Consider the following 12679-nt stretch of genomic DNA (forward strand, 5'->3'; position numbering starts at 1 on the left):
TTGCAGTGAGCCGAGATCATGCCACTGCACTCCAGCCTGGACTACAGAGCGAGACCTCGTCTCAAAAAAAAAAAAACAAAACAAAAAAAACCATAGTAATATAAGTTAAATATTCCTCTTCAATTAAAGAATTCTTACATAGTATAACAAACTTCAGATTTTTTTTATCAGCCAGAAGAAACAGTACTTGACAGTGTCCTTTTATATTATGAGAAACTATGCCTAAAAGCATCATGCATATGTAAATGCAATCTTTTACCTTCAACATCATCTGAAAAGGTAGACAAAATAAATAAATAAAAGCGGGTGATAAAGACAACAGTTTTTTAATATAGTAGTATACACAATAAACTAGGAGCTTAAAAATGTATAATAAGTAATATAATCCTTTGGAAGAGGAGACCCATATTTACTTTGGTCAAATATCTCAGATACACTAAAAGAGCATATGCTGTATTTTTAGAACTGAGACAGATTTATCATTAGAGGGTTGTAAAGTAGTCCTAATGAGCTCTAAAATGTAGTTCATTATGTCAGCTAAGAAATACCTTTGATGAAGCAGTAAAAGCAAAGTATCAATAACAGAACTGAAGGATGTGTCTCAATGCCTACTTTTTTTTTTTTTAAGACAGAGTCTTGCTCTGTTGCCCAGGCTGGAGTGCAGTGGTGTGATCTCACCCTCACTGTAACCTCTGCTTCCCAGGTACAAGCAAATCTCCTGCCTCAGCCTCTCAAGTAGCTGGGATGATAGGTATGCTATACCATCCCTGACTAATTTTTATACTTTTAGTAGAGACAGGGTTTCTCCATGTTGGCCAGGCTGGTCTTGAACTCCTGACCTCAGGTAATTTGCCTGTCTTGGCCTTCTGAAGTACTGGGATTACAGGTGTGAGCCACCGTGACTGGCCAATGTCTACTTTTTTTTTTTTTTTGAGACAGAGTCTCACTCTGTTGCCCAGGCTGGAGTGCAATGGCACAATCTCACTCCCACCTCTGCATCCCAGGTTCAAGCAATTCTCCTGCCTTAACTCCCGAGTAGCTAGCATTACTGATGTGTGCCACCATACCCAGCTAATTTTTGTATTTTTAGTAGAGACAAGGTTTCACCATGTTGGCCAGGTTGGTGTCGAACTCCTGATCTCAAGTGATCCACCCGCCTCAGCCTCTTAAAGTGCTGGAATTACAGGTGTGAGCCACCATGCCCAGCCCAATGTCTACTTTTTAACTAAGTCTTTCAGGATGACTACTAAATTTTTAGGAAAAAAGTCCTTAATAAAAGTGATTTGATTACTGTTTATCCAAAGCATCATTTTTAGATGCTAAATTAAAGAGCCTAAAAACACACAGAAAAACAAAACAGGTGGGCTCTAAACCTGATTATAAATTTATAAAAAAGAAAACTACCTAACTAAAAAGTATTGTTGCTATACATTTTTTTAAGAACAAAAAAATTACCCCAGGAAATTAACTAGAAAAAGAGCTAAATTTTTAATCTGAAACAACAGGGATAAAAGGAAAGAAAATAAGTTCATTCTAAAAAATGTGTTTGAAGAACTGTGTTGCATCTAATTTTCTCATTGTAGAAATAACTAGGGAAAATAAGAATCTTTTTCTTCAAAGTACATTCTTTGGTGTATTGTATCGATGTGTTGTCACGTGACTGACAAGCTCTTTTTCCATGTGTACTAAATTACATTTACTAAATATTTTTCAGCCTTAAGAAATTAATAAGTTAAGCTATAGGACAGCTATCATGGAGAAATTTGTAAAGAAAATTTTTTTAATGAGATGGGGTCTCACTTATGTTGCCCAGGCTGTTCTTGAGCTCCAAGGTTCAAGCTACCCTTCCACCTCGGCCTCCTAAACTGCTGGGATTACAGACATGAGCCATAACACCTAGCCAAAATAACTAATTTTTAAAAAGGATATTTATGTCTAAAAAATTGTGACTATTCAACATGATACAGTTTCAGATGTTCTCAATACTAGTATCCTGTGAAGTTAATAATTGACATATATTCCTGCACTACTTTTATTTTAATAAAATATAAGCAAGGTAACTATATATCTATACTTCTTTATTATTTGTCTGCTCAGAATTTTGAGAGATCACATAATTTCAGTCTAAATTAGATTTATAAAATGCATGAATATATCCACTGTTCTGACTTTACAGAATAAAAACTTACTATGTCCTACTGTAATAGCCAATTTGATATGACAAATACACTCTTTAACAGAACAGAATTGTGAAATGTTACTGCATATGTTTTCCAATATATAGAACAAAATGTATACAGGTTTCCAATCAAGCTTCACACAGTGACAATAAACAAGACAGACTACTTTATGTTAAGTGGGCAAGTATTTTAAAACAAAAAAGAAAATAAATGTGAAAAGAAATGTGTGGATTTCAAACCGATTCATGTCATTGTTCACCAAACAAACATAATGTAAAGAAAGTAAATCTAAATGTAATAAACTGTTGCACTTTATAAATTAACATAAGTCCTATGTAAAAAGTTTAAGTATTAGGAAAAAAACTCTAATTCTATACGCCTCACTAGATAATATATATTTTCAATCAATAGCCATACATAATTATTTAATCCAGAACTGGCTAATATGCATACTGCTTAACTAAAACCAAATACAAGAGGGCAAAAACATTACTTAAAAAGAAGTATCTTATTCTGTTTCACTAAATGTTCCAAATTACACACAAAGCAATCATCCTAAAGATACTTTGCTAGATCTAAGCCTATACATTTATTAAATTTTTTAACAAAAAAGTAAAAAAACCTTATAAATTTAGAAAGTAAGTCCAACTTTAAAACCAATAAAATTAGAACAGCCCAGTTAATGTTATGTACAGAAAACACAGTAAAAACAACTAGAAACTTACCTACTTCTTCTTCTTCATCATTAGATATTATATTATATAGTGTGTCCAAAGCATAACCTATTATTTCAGAATCCGAACTGGAAAAAAGAAATTATTATACTTATACACTGCTGATGAGAGTGTAAACTGTTATGACCATTTTTAGTTATTTAGCAATTTTAGAAAATTCCATTTCTAAAGGCCTACTCTAAGAAAATATCAGAGTGCAAACTGTAAAAAATGTGTAGAGTTTTAATTCTAATTGTGAAAAATTAGAGGCAACCTAAATGCCCAGTGATAAAAAATACAGTATGGCAAGTTCATACATATAAGGCAGCAATTTAAAAAATGTATTTATTTTTACTTTGAACCGAGAAGCTGAAAAATGTATTTCCAAAGAATATTTAGTGACATGGTAATTAAAAAATTCTTGATATCATACCAAGTGGAAAAACATAAAAATGTATGTACAGTTATCCCCTTTAGTAAAATATATATGTATTCATGTTTATATCTATATTTTAAAATATTATAAATTTATAAAATAAGTACAACTTTTAAACCAGCAAAACTACCACAACTCAGTTAATTTTGCGTGTGTCTATCTATGTTATATATATGTATATTTGTGTATAAATATATAAAAATGTAACTGTTCATATCTAGAGGAACAAAGATTTAAAAATATAAAGAAAAGTAACTGTTATCTCTAGTTCGACCAGTAGAACGTTTCTCTTCTTTATATATTATTTTCTTAAAAAAAAAAATCTTATGGTGGCCAGGCGTGGTGGCTTACCCTGTAATCCCAGCACTTTGGGGGGGCTGAGGCAGGAGGATCACTTGAGGTCAGGAGTTCGAGACCATCCTGGCCAACATGGCAAAACCTCGTCTTTACTAAAAATAAAAAAATTAGCTGGGCATAGTTCCGGGTACCTATAAACCCAGCTGCTTGGGAGGCTGAGGCAGGATAATTGCTTGAACCTAGGAGGCAGAAGATGCTGTGAGCTGAGATCATGCCACAGCAGCACTCCAGCCTGGGTGACAAAGCAAGACTGTCTAAAAAAACAAAAACAAAAACAAAACTTATGGTAAACACATACTATTTATAAAATTAGAAAGTACAAAATTTTGTAGTTGATAAACAGACAAATTTTGAATTCATGTAGAATGATGATAGCATTTAGAATGGAAAGCAAGAGTGAGATACAGATCTCAAAGACTCAGTGAATATGAAGAAGTGATCAGGAGTGATAAATGAAAACAAAGATGAGTTACAAAAGGGGGTTACCACCAGGGGATGCAAATATTAAATGAAATGTTATTTTAAAGCTATTATTTATTATTTTATTTTTCAGAAATGTTGAGGGTCATCTTTTAAGATACTATTGAGAAACTAAGACTAGAAGGAGACTTCTCCAACACAATAAAAGGCACCTATGAAAATCCCACAACTAATATATACAACAGTGGAAAACAAAATGCTTTTCCCATAAGATCAGGACAAAGATAAGAGATGCACCCTCTTATCACCTCTATTCTACATTGAACTTAAGGTTCTAGCTAGAGCAATATGCAAGAAAATGAAAGAAATAAACACCTATTCACAGATGACATAATCTTGTACATAGAAAATCTTAAGGAATCCATTAAAAAACTATTGGAATTAATAAATTCAGCAAAGTAATAAGATACAGGCTAAATATTGAAGTATTCTTTATATTTCTATATCTTAGCAATGAACAATCAGAAAATAAAATTTTAACATGATTTCATTTAAATAGCATTTAGGCATCATCAAGATTAAAATACTTGGCAGTAAATTTTACTAAAGAAGTTTAAGACTGGTACATTGAAAACTACAAAACATTGCTGAAAGAAATTACTTAAGGTCCAAATAAATAAGATACGCTGTGTTCATGAATAGGAAGAGAGTAATATATCTCAATTTGAGTCACAGATTTAACACAATCCCTATCAAAATGCTAGCTGCTGTTTTTGCAGAAATTGACAAGCTAATCATAAAAGTCATATGGAGATGCAAGAGATCCAAAACAGCCAAAACAATCTTGAAAAAGAAGAACAAAGTTGAAGAACTCACACTTCCCAATTTGAAACTTACTTACTAAAAAGTTATAGTAACAAAGACTGTGTGGCACTGTGATAGAGATAGACATGTAGATCAATAAAATAGTCTTGATCGCCTAGAAATAAACACTAATGTTTATTTCAATTAATTTTCAGTAAAAGTGCCAAGACCCTTGAATGAGGAAGGGACAGTCTCATAAACAAATGGTTCTGGGTCAACCAGATATCAACATACAGAATGAAATTGGGTCCCGTTTCACACTATACATAAAAATTAACTCAAAATGGATGAAAGACACAAATATAAGTAAGAGTTAAAGCTATAGAACTCTTAGAAGAAAATACACGTGTAAATCTTTACAACCTTAGATTAGGCAATGGTTTCTTAGATATGATATCAAAAGCACAAGCAACAAAAGATAAAACAGAGAAATTAAACTTTACCAAAATTAAAAAATGTTTGGCAACATGTGGTGGCTCACACCTGTCATCCCAGCACTTTGGGAAGTCGAGATGGGTGGATCACTTGAGGTGAGGAGTTTGAGACCAGCCTGGCCAACATGGTGAAACCCTGTCTCTACCAAAAATACAAAAATTAGCTGCGCATATTGGCGCACACTTGTAATCCCAGCTACTTGGAAGGCTGAGGCACGAGAACTGCTTGAACTGGGGAGGCAGACGTTGTCGTGAGCTGAGATATACCTGAGAAGAGATGTATCTAGAATATATATAACTCTGCAATAAAAAAGACAAGTAGGCCAGGTGCGGTGGCTCACACCTGTAATCCCAGAACTTTGGGAGGCCAAAGCAGGCTAATTGCTTGAGCTCAGGAGTTATCAGCCTTGCAAACATGGCGAAACCATGTAGTTACTAAAAATACAAAAATCAGCAGAGTGTGTTGGTGCGTGCCTGTAATCCCAGCTACTTGGGAGGCTAAGGTAGGAGAATCGCTTGAACCTGGGAGGTGGAGGCTGTAGTAAGCTGAGATCACACCACTGCACTCCAGCCTAGGCGACAGAGCAAGATTGCATCTCGAAAAACAAACAAAAAACAAAAAGATAAATAACTCAATCAAAAATGAGGAAAGAATATGAATAGACATTTCTCCAAATGGCCAATAATCATGTGAAGAGATGGTCAACATCTTCAGTCATTAAGGAAATGCAAATCAAAACTACAATTAGAAAATGAGGCTGGGCGCAGTGGCTCACACCTATAATCCTAGCACTCTGAGAGGCCAAGGCAGGCAGATCACCTGAGATCAGGAGTTTGAGACCAGCCTGGGCAATATGGTAAACCCCGTCTCTACTAAAAATACAAAAATTAGCTGGGAATGGTGGCGCAGCATGCCTGTAATCCAAGGTAATGGGGAGGCTGAGGCTGAATAATTGCCTGAACCTGGGAGGTGGAGGTTGCAGTGAGCCAAGATCGTGCCACTGCACTCCAGCCTGGGCAACAGAGTGAGACTCTGTCACACACTCACACAAAGACCAAGAAGAAAATGAAATTAAGAAATACAACTTTATACCTACTAGGATGGTTACTTTTTAATAAAGGACAGTAACAAGTGCTGGTAAGAATACAGAGAAATTAGGACCTTCATACATTGTTGATAGAAATATAAAATGTTATAACCATTTTATACAAGTATTTATACTCTGCAGTGAACACAGTTTCACAATTCCTTAAAAAGTTAAACAAGGCCGGGTGTGGTGGCTCACGCCTGTAATCCCAACACTTTGGGAAGCCAAGGTGGGTGGTTCATGAGGTCAAGAGATTGAAACCATCCTGGCCAACATGGTGAAACCCCTCTCTACTAAAAAATATAAAAATTAGCTGGGCGTGGTGGTGCGCACCTGCAGCCCCAGCTACTTGGGAGGCTGAGGCAGGAGAATTGCTTGAACCTGGGAGGTGAAGGTTGCAGTGAGCCAAGATCATGCAACTGCACTCCAGCCTGGCACCTGGCGACAGAACAAGACTCTGTCTCAAAAAAATAAAAAAGTTAAATAAACTTATCCCATGACCCAGCAATTGCACTGCCAGATACAGAACACAGAGAAATGAAAACGTATGTCCTTACAAAAATCAGCACATGAATGTTCACAGCAGCATTATTCATAATAGCAAAAAAGTGGAAATACCCTAAATGTCCAACAATTGATGAACAGATAAATGAAATGTGGTATAACTACACAAAACATTATTCAGTCATAAAAAAGAATGATGTACTAATACATGCTACAACATGGATAAACCTTAAAATATTATGCCAAGTCAAAGAAACCAGAAACAAAGGCCACATATGGTATAATTCCATCTATATGAAATGTCCAAAACAGTCAAATCTATAAAAGCAGAAAGTATATTAGTGGCTGCCAAATATTTGAGAGGGGGTAGGGGAGAATAGAAAATGACAGATACTGAATATGGGATTTCCTTTTGGCATGATGCAAATGTTCTGGAATTAGAGAGTGGTGATAGTTGTAAAATTTTATGAATACATTAAAACCACTAAAACGTATACTTCAAAAGAGTGAACTTTATGATATATATATTATATTGCAATTTAAAAAATCTATTGAGGTATCATGGTTTGGAAACATCAGTGAGAGACAAGTTTTGGAGCCCTGAGTATGGTAGTTAGGAGAATGAGCAGTCTCTCCTTGAGATGGTTATAGGGGGCTGGACACGGTGGCTTATGCCTATAATCCCAGCACTTTGGAAGCCCAAGGCAGGTGGATCAACTGAGGTCAGGAGTTCGAGACCAGCCTGACCAACATGGCGAAACCCCCGTCTCTACTAAAAATTAGCCAGGCGAGGTGGCACAATTAGCCAGGTGAGGTGGCATTTGCCTGTAACTCCAGCTACTCGGGAGGCTGAGGCAGGAGAATTGCTTCAACCTGGGAGGTGGAGGTTGTGGTGAGCTGAGATTGCACCATTGCACTCCAGCCTGGGCAACAAGAGGGCAATTCCACCTCAAAAAAAAAAAAAAAAAGATGATTATAGGGAAGCAGACCCATGGGCGGATGGGGTTTCAGGTCATGCCAAGAGAGGGAACAAAACTTTGTTTGATACAACTGAGGATGAAGGGGCTTCAGGATTCTCAGCATTAGCTGTATATGCCAGGAGAAGCATCATGTAACAGTAATGAAGATGACAATGTACAGAGAGAGATGATTGTAGAATACAGACCTCTGCATTCAATTAAATTTAAAAAAATCTTTAGAGAACACTCTGAAAACAGGAAAATAGATAAGTACCACAGGCAAATGGAAAGGAAATTTAACTCAAGATAGGGAATTAAACACAAGAAGGCTATTATAAGTTTTTATTGTTATTATTGCCTAAGAGTTAAAACACTCAGGAGCCTCTGACATGATATGATTATTTGTTCACACATTCACAAGGCTATGTGGTATACTCTATTTCTAACCATGATGCCTAACACAGTAAATGTGCAATAAGTATTTTAAACCTATTACTTAACCTTAATCAAGAGTATCTACACACTCCTGTTGCGTGGCAAAAATGACAATAAAGACTGCTTTAGATAAGAGATGGATTCTAGTTTCCACATTGAGATATTAATCATTTCATCATTAACTTTATAAGACTCAGTAATAAAATGTGCCTGTGATTTAACACTCATGGAATAAAGAAGAAAGATTATAAATATGTATAATCATCACATTAATCTGCTTCCTTTTTCCAGCTATTCTAAAGGCCACCCACATTCCCTGACTCATGGCTGCTGCTTTCTATTTTCAAAGCCAGCAAAGAGCAGGTTGAGTCCTTTTTCTATCACTATACTCTGACCTCCTCTTCTGCATTCTTGTTCTACTTTTAAGGAACCTATGATAACACTGGGTCTACCAGGGTAATCCAGGATAATCCTCTCATCTCAAAGTCCTTAACTTAATCACATCTGCAAAGTCTCTCTCACTATCTAAAGTAAAATTCATAGGTTTGGTTGATTAGGATGTAGATATCTTTGGGAGGCCATAATTCTCTCTACCACAGTTACCTACTATGATGCTAGTAATACAGACAGTCCTGACACATCCAATTCACTTATTCAAATGCATTAGACTTACTAGCTTTGAAAAGGTAGTTAATTTGAGTTACAACATCTGGGGAGAAGAAAAAACATCCTAACTGGTATGGACAAGTGGCTGGGCATAAGTGAAGTATAACTGAAAAAGAGTCTATGAGGTTAGACAGGCAGTACTTAGATCTTTAAAAAGCTTATATTCTTTGCTTTGTTTGAGAAATATAAACTTCACACTTCACTGAACTGGTGAAATGCATGAAACAGGAGAAGGAGTGAATATGTGCATTTCAGAAAGATAATTCTTGCAATAAATAGACTGAATGGAAATATAAAGAGAGAGGAGGAAAATAATACTTTGGAGATGATTATTTTAAACTGTGTTCAAAACTTTTCAATTCAGCTCCTTTCAAAAAGTGAAGCCTAATTCTCCTCTCCTTAGTATAGGCTGTACTTATTACTCTGCTTCTAGCAACTAGAACATGGTTGAATTGCCAGTACGTGACTTTGGAGACTGCTATAAAAGGCACTGTTACTTTTTATTTGTTCTCTCTCCAGGATAGTTTGCTCTGGGAGAGCAGCTGCTATATCATAAAGATGCTCGAACAGCTCTATCGAGAGAGCAAAATGGTGAGGAACTGAGGCCTCTTGCCAACAGCAATGTGAATAAGCCATCTTGGAATTGGATCCTCCAGCCCCAGTCAAACCTTCAGATGACTGCAGACCTGGCTGATGGCTTCATGGCAACCTCATGAGAGACCCTGAGCCCACTTAGCTAAGTTGTTCCTCAATACCTGATCCACAGAAACTGTGAGATAATAAATATTTTCTTATTTGGAACCACTAAGTTTTGAAGTAATTTGTCACACAAGACAAAGATAACCAATATAGAGGCTATGGAAATGATTTAAGTGATTGACACTGAGCCAGAACTAAGGCCAAAAAAGGAAATTGGAAAGAAAATAATGGATTCTTGGGTTTTTTGGCCTGTGTTGGCATGATGGCTTCAGGAGAGGGATGAGTTCCAGAATAATCCTTCAGTTTCTGGCTTGAATGGAAAGATGCTTGTGACTGAGATGAACTTAGGGTAAAAGCAGTTGAAGAGGGCAGGGAAAGCCTACAAGAAGGAGGACCGGAGATAAATTATCTTTGAACGTTTTGAATTTGAGAGGTTATGAGATCTTGGTAAGGTTGAAATGTACAATGCACAGCTAAATCTTCTAAGACACATTCAAACTGTAGTGAAGATCTGGAAGCAATCCATGCATAGTTAATTAAAACCAAAGACGCAGATAAAATCTCTTAAAAAGAAATTGAGGGCCAGGCGCAGTGGCTCACACCTGTAATCCCAGCACTTTGGGAGGCTGAGGCAGGTGGATCACCTGAGGTCGGAAGTTCGAGACCAGCCTGACCAACATGAAGAAACCCTGTCTGTCCAAAAAAACACAAAAATAGCTGGGCATGGTGGCATATGCCTGTAATCCCAGCTATTCAGGAGACTGAGGCAAGAGAATCACTTGAACCCAGGAGGTGGAGGTTGCGTCGAGCCGAGATCACAGCACTGCACTCCAGTCTGGGCAATGAGCAAAACTGTCTTCAAAAAAAAGAAAGAAAGAAAGAAATTCAAAGAGCTAAAAATAGACTAAATGATGTTTCTTTTTATTTAAATTTATATTTATTTTTTATTTTTTTGAGACAAGGTCTCACTCTGCTGCCCAGGTTGGAGTGGTGTGATCACGACTCACTGCAACCTTGACCTCCTGGGCTCAAGTGATCCTCCTACCTCAGCCTGAGTAGCTGAGACTACAGGTATGTGAAACCACACCCTGCTAATTTTTATTTATTTATTTATTTTTGAGACGGAGTTTCGCTCTTGTTACCCAGGCTGGAATACAAGGGCGTGATCTCGGCTCACCGCAACCTCTGCCTCCTGGGTTCAGGCAATTCTCCTGCCTCAGCCTCCTAAGTAGCTGGGATTACAGGCACGTGCCACCATGCCCAGCTAATTTTTTGTATTTTTAGTAGAGACGGGGTTTCACCATGTTGACCAGGATGGTCTCGATCTGTTAACCTTGTGATCCACCCACCTCGGCCTCCCAAAGTGCTGGGATTACAGGCTTGAGCCACACCGTGCCCGGCCTAATTTTTATTTTTTTAATCTTTTTTTTTTAGAGTGTCTTGCTCTGTCACCCAGGCTGAAGCACAGTGCTATGAACTTGGTTTACTGTAACCTCTGTCTCCCAGGTTCAAGTGATTTTTCCTGCCTCAGCCTCCCGAGTAGCTGGGATTACAGGCATGCACCACTATACCTGGCTAATTTTTGTATTTTTAGCAGAGACCCCGTTTCACCATTTGGTCAGGCTGGTCTCAAACTCCTGACCTCAGGTGATCCGTTTGCCTCAGCTTCCCAAAGTGTTGAGATTACAAATGTGAGCCACTGTGCCTGGCCTAAGTTTTACTTTTTATGTTACCCAGACTAGTATTAAACTTGGGCTCAAGAAATCCTCCCACCTCAGTCTCCCAAGGTGCTGAAATTACAGGCTTGAGCCACCATACCTGGCAATCTTTCTCTTACAGTGGGCTCTTATTTAACACTTAACTCTTATCACTACAGCTTATTTCCCTTAAAAAAGCAAGTCTGAATATCCAAGTATGTATAATAAATGTAAATGCATCTGTACTTGCCCAGTGTAAATGTAAATGAGTATCACTTGTCCAATTCAAACCCAAAATCTCAAGCCTCTAATTAAGAGTTGCTTCATCCCATTTTTATATGTCTGTTCTAACACTTAACACAGTGGCCTGCACCCAGTGTCCAATAAATATTTATCAAAATACCAACTAAAGTAAAAACTTAACAGCTTTTATATGTTAACAACTTTTGGGGCTGGGTTCAATGGCTCACACCTGTAATCCCAGCACTTTGTGAGGCCAAGGTGGGCAGATTGCTTGAGCCCTGGAGTTCGAGACCAGCCTGGGCAACATGGCCAAAACCCATCTCTACCAAACAATATCAAAAAAAAGCAACCTTTTGGAATAGTGATGCTGACTCTAAAACAAATTAAAACTTCAAGAAAAATCAGGGAAAAAAAAAAACCATTAAACAGAAACTTACCGATCAGTTTGTAAAACATGAATAAGATGTTCCATAGCTTGTATACCCACTTCCAAACGATATTTCTGCACATAAAAAATAAAAATGTCAGTAAAGTAACTAACATCCAACTTAAGGGACTTAAACTTTTATAAAGTTACAAACCTTAGATAATGATTTGAGAGCACGCACTGCATTTCTTCGATCATCCAATAAAGTAGATGAAGCTACTCTGTCACAAAGCTTTTGAATCTGTCATGAAAAAATAAAATGTCATTAAAAGAATAAAAAAGAAACCATGAAATTTTTATCCCCTAAATTTATGCCATGTAATTAAAAAAAAAAAAAAAAAAAAGCAGCATATGGGATCTAAGAAATGGCCTTTCAGAAATCTAACTATCCATTTAGGTTCTATTATAATCTCATCACAGAGATCAAATAGATTTTTTTTTCTCCAGAGATTTAAAAAGTGGGAGGGGATGAAAGAGAAGTCAAATAAAGTAAGTCATATAAATTGAGGAATTAAAAGAAATAATTGGTAAAATCAGAGTGTTCTAATTAGGCCTAT

General features: G+C 36.8%; 1 protein-coding gene across 12 annotated transcripts in view; it reads right to left on the reverse strand.

The window, feature by feature from the left end:
- The window catches only part of USO1 (USO1 vesicle transport factor), an 86605-nt gene that overhangs the window by 51465 nt on the left and 22461 nt on the right, over positions 1-12679 (reverse strand). For 6 of the 12 annotated variants that reach the window (XM_003732483.6, XM_008993166.5, XM_078367063.1 and 3 more), the window contains 3 exons: positions 12277-12363; positions 12133-12197; positions 2906-2982 (listed from right to left, as the gene is read on the reverse strand). In XM_003732483.6, the coding sequence (XP_003732531.1) occupies positions 2906-2982; positions 12133-12197; positions 12277-12363 (229 nt within the window). The remainder of the gene's footprint in view (positions 1-2905; positions 2983-12132; positions 12198-12276; positions 12364-12679) is intronic. The other 6 variants (XM_078367065.1, XM_078367061.1, XM_078367067.1 and 3 more) reach the window with 1 other exon arrangement.

The sequence above is a fragment of the Callithrix jacchus genome, chromosome 3 (genome assembly GCF_049354715.1).
Source record: "Callithrix jacchus isolate 240 chromosome 3, calJac240_pri, whole genome shotgun sequence".
Classification (NCBI taxonomy): domain Eukaryota; kingdom Metazoa; phylum Chordata; class Mammalia; order Primates; family Cebidae; genus Callithrix; species Callithrix jacchus.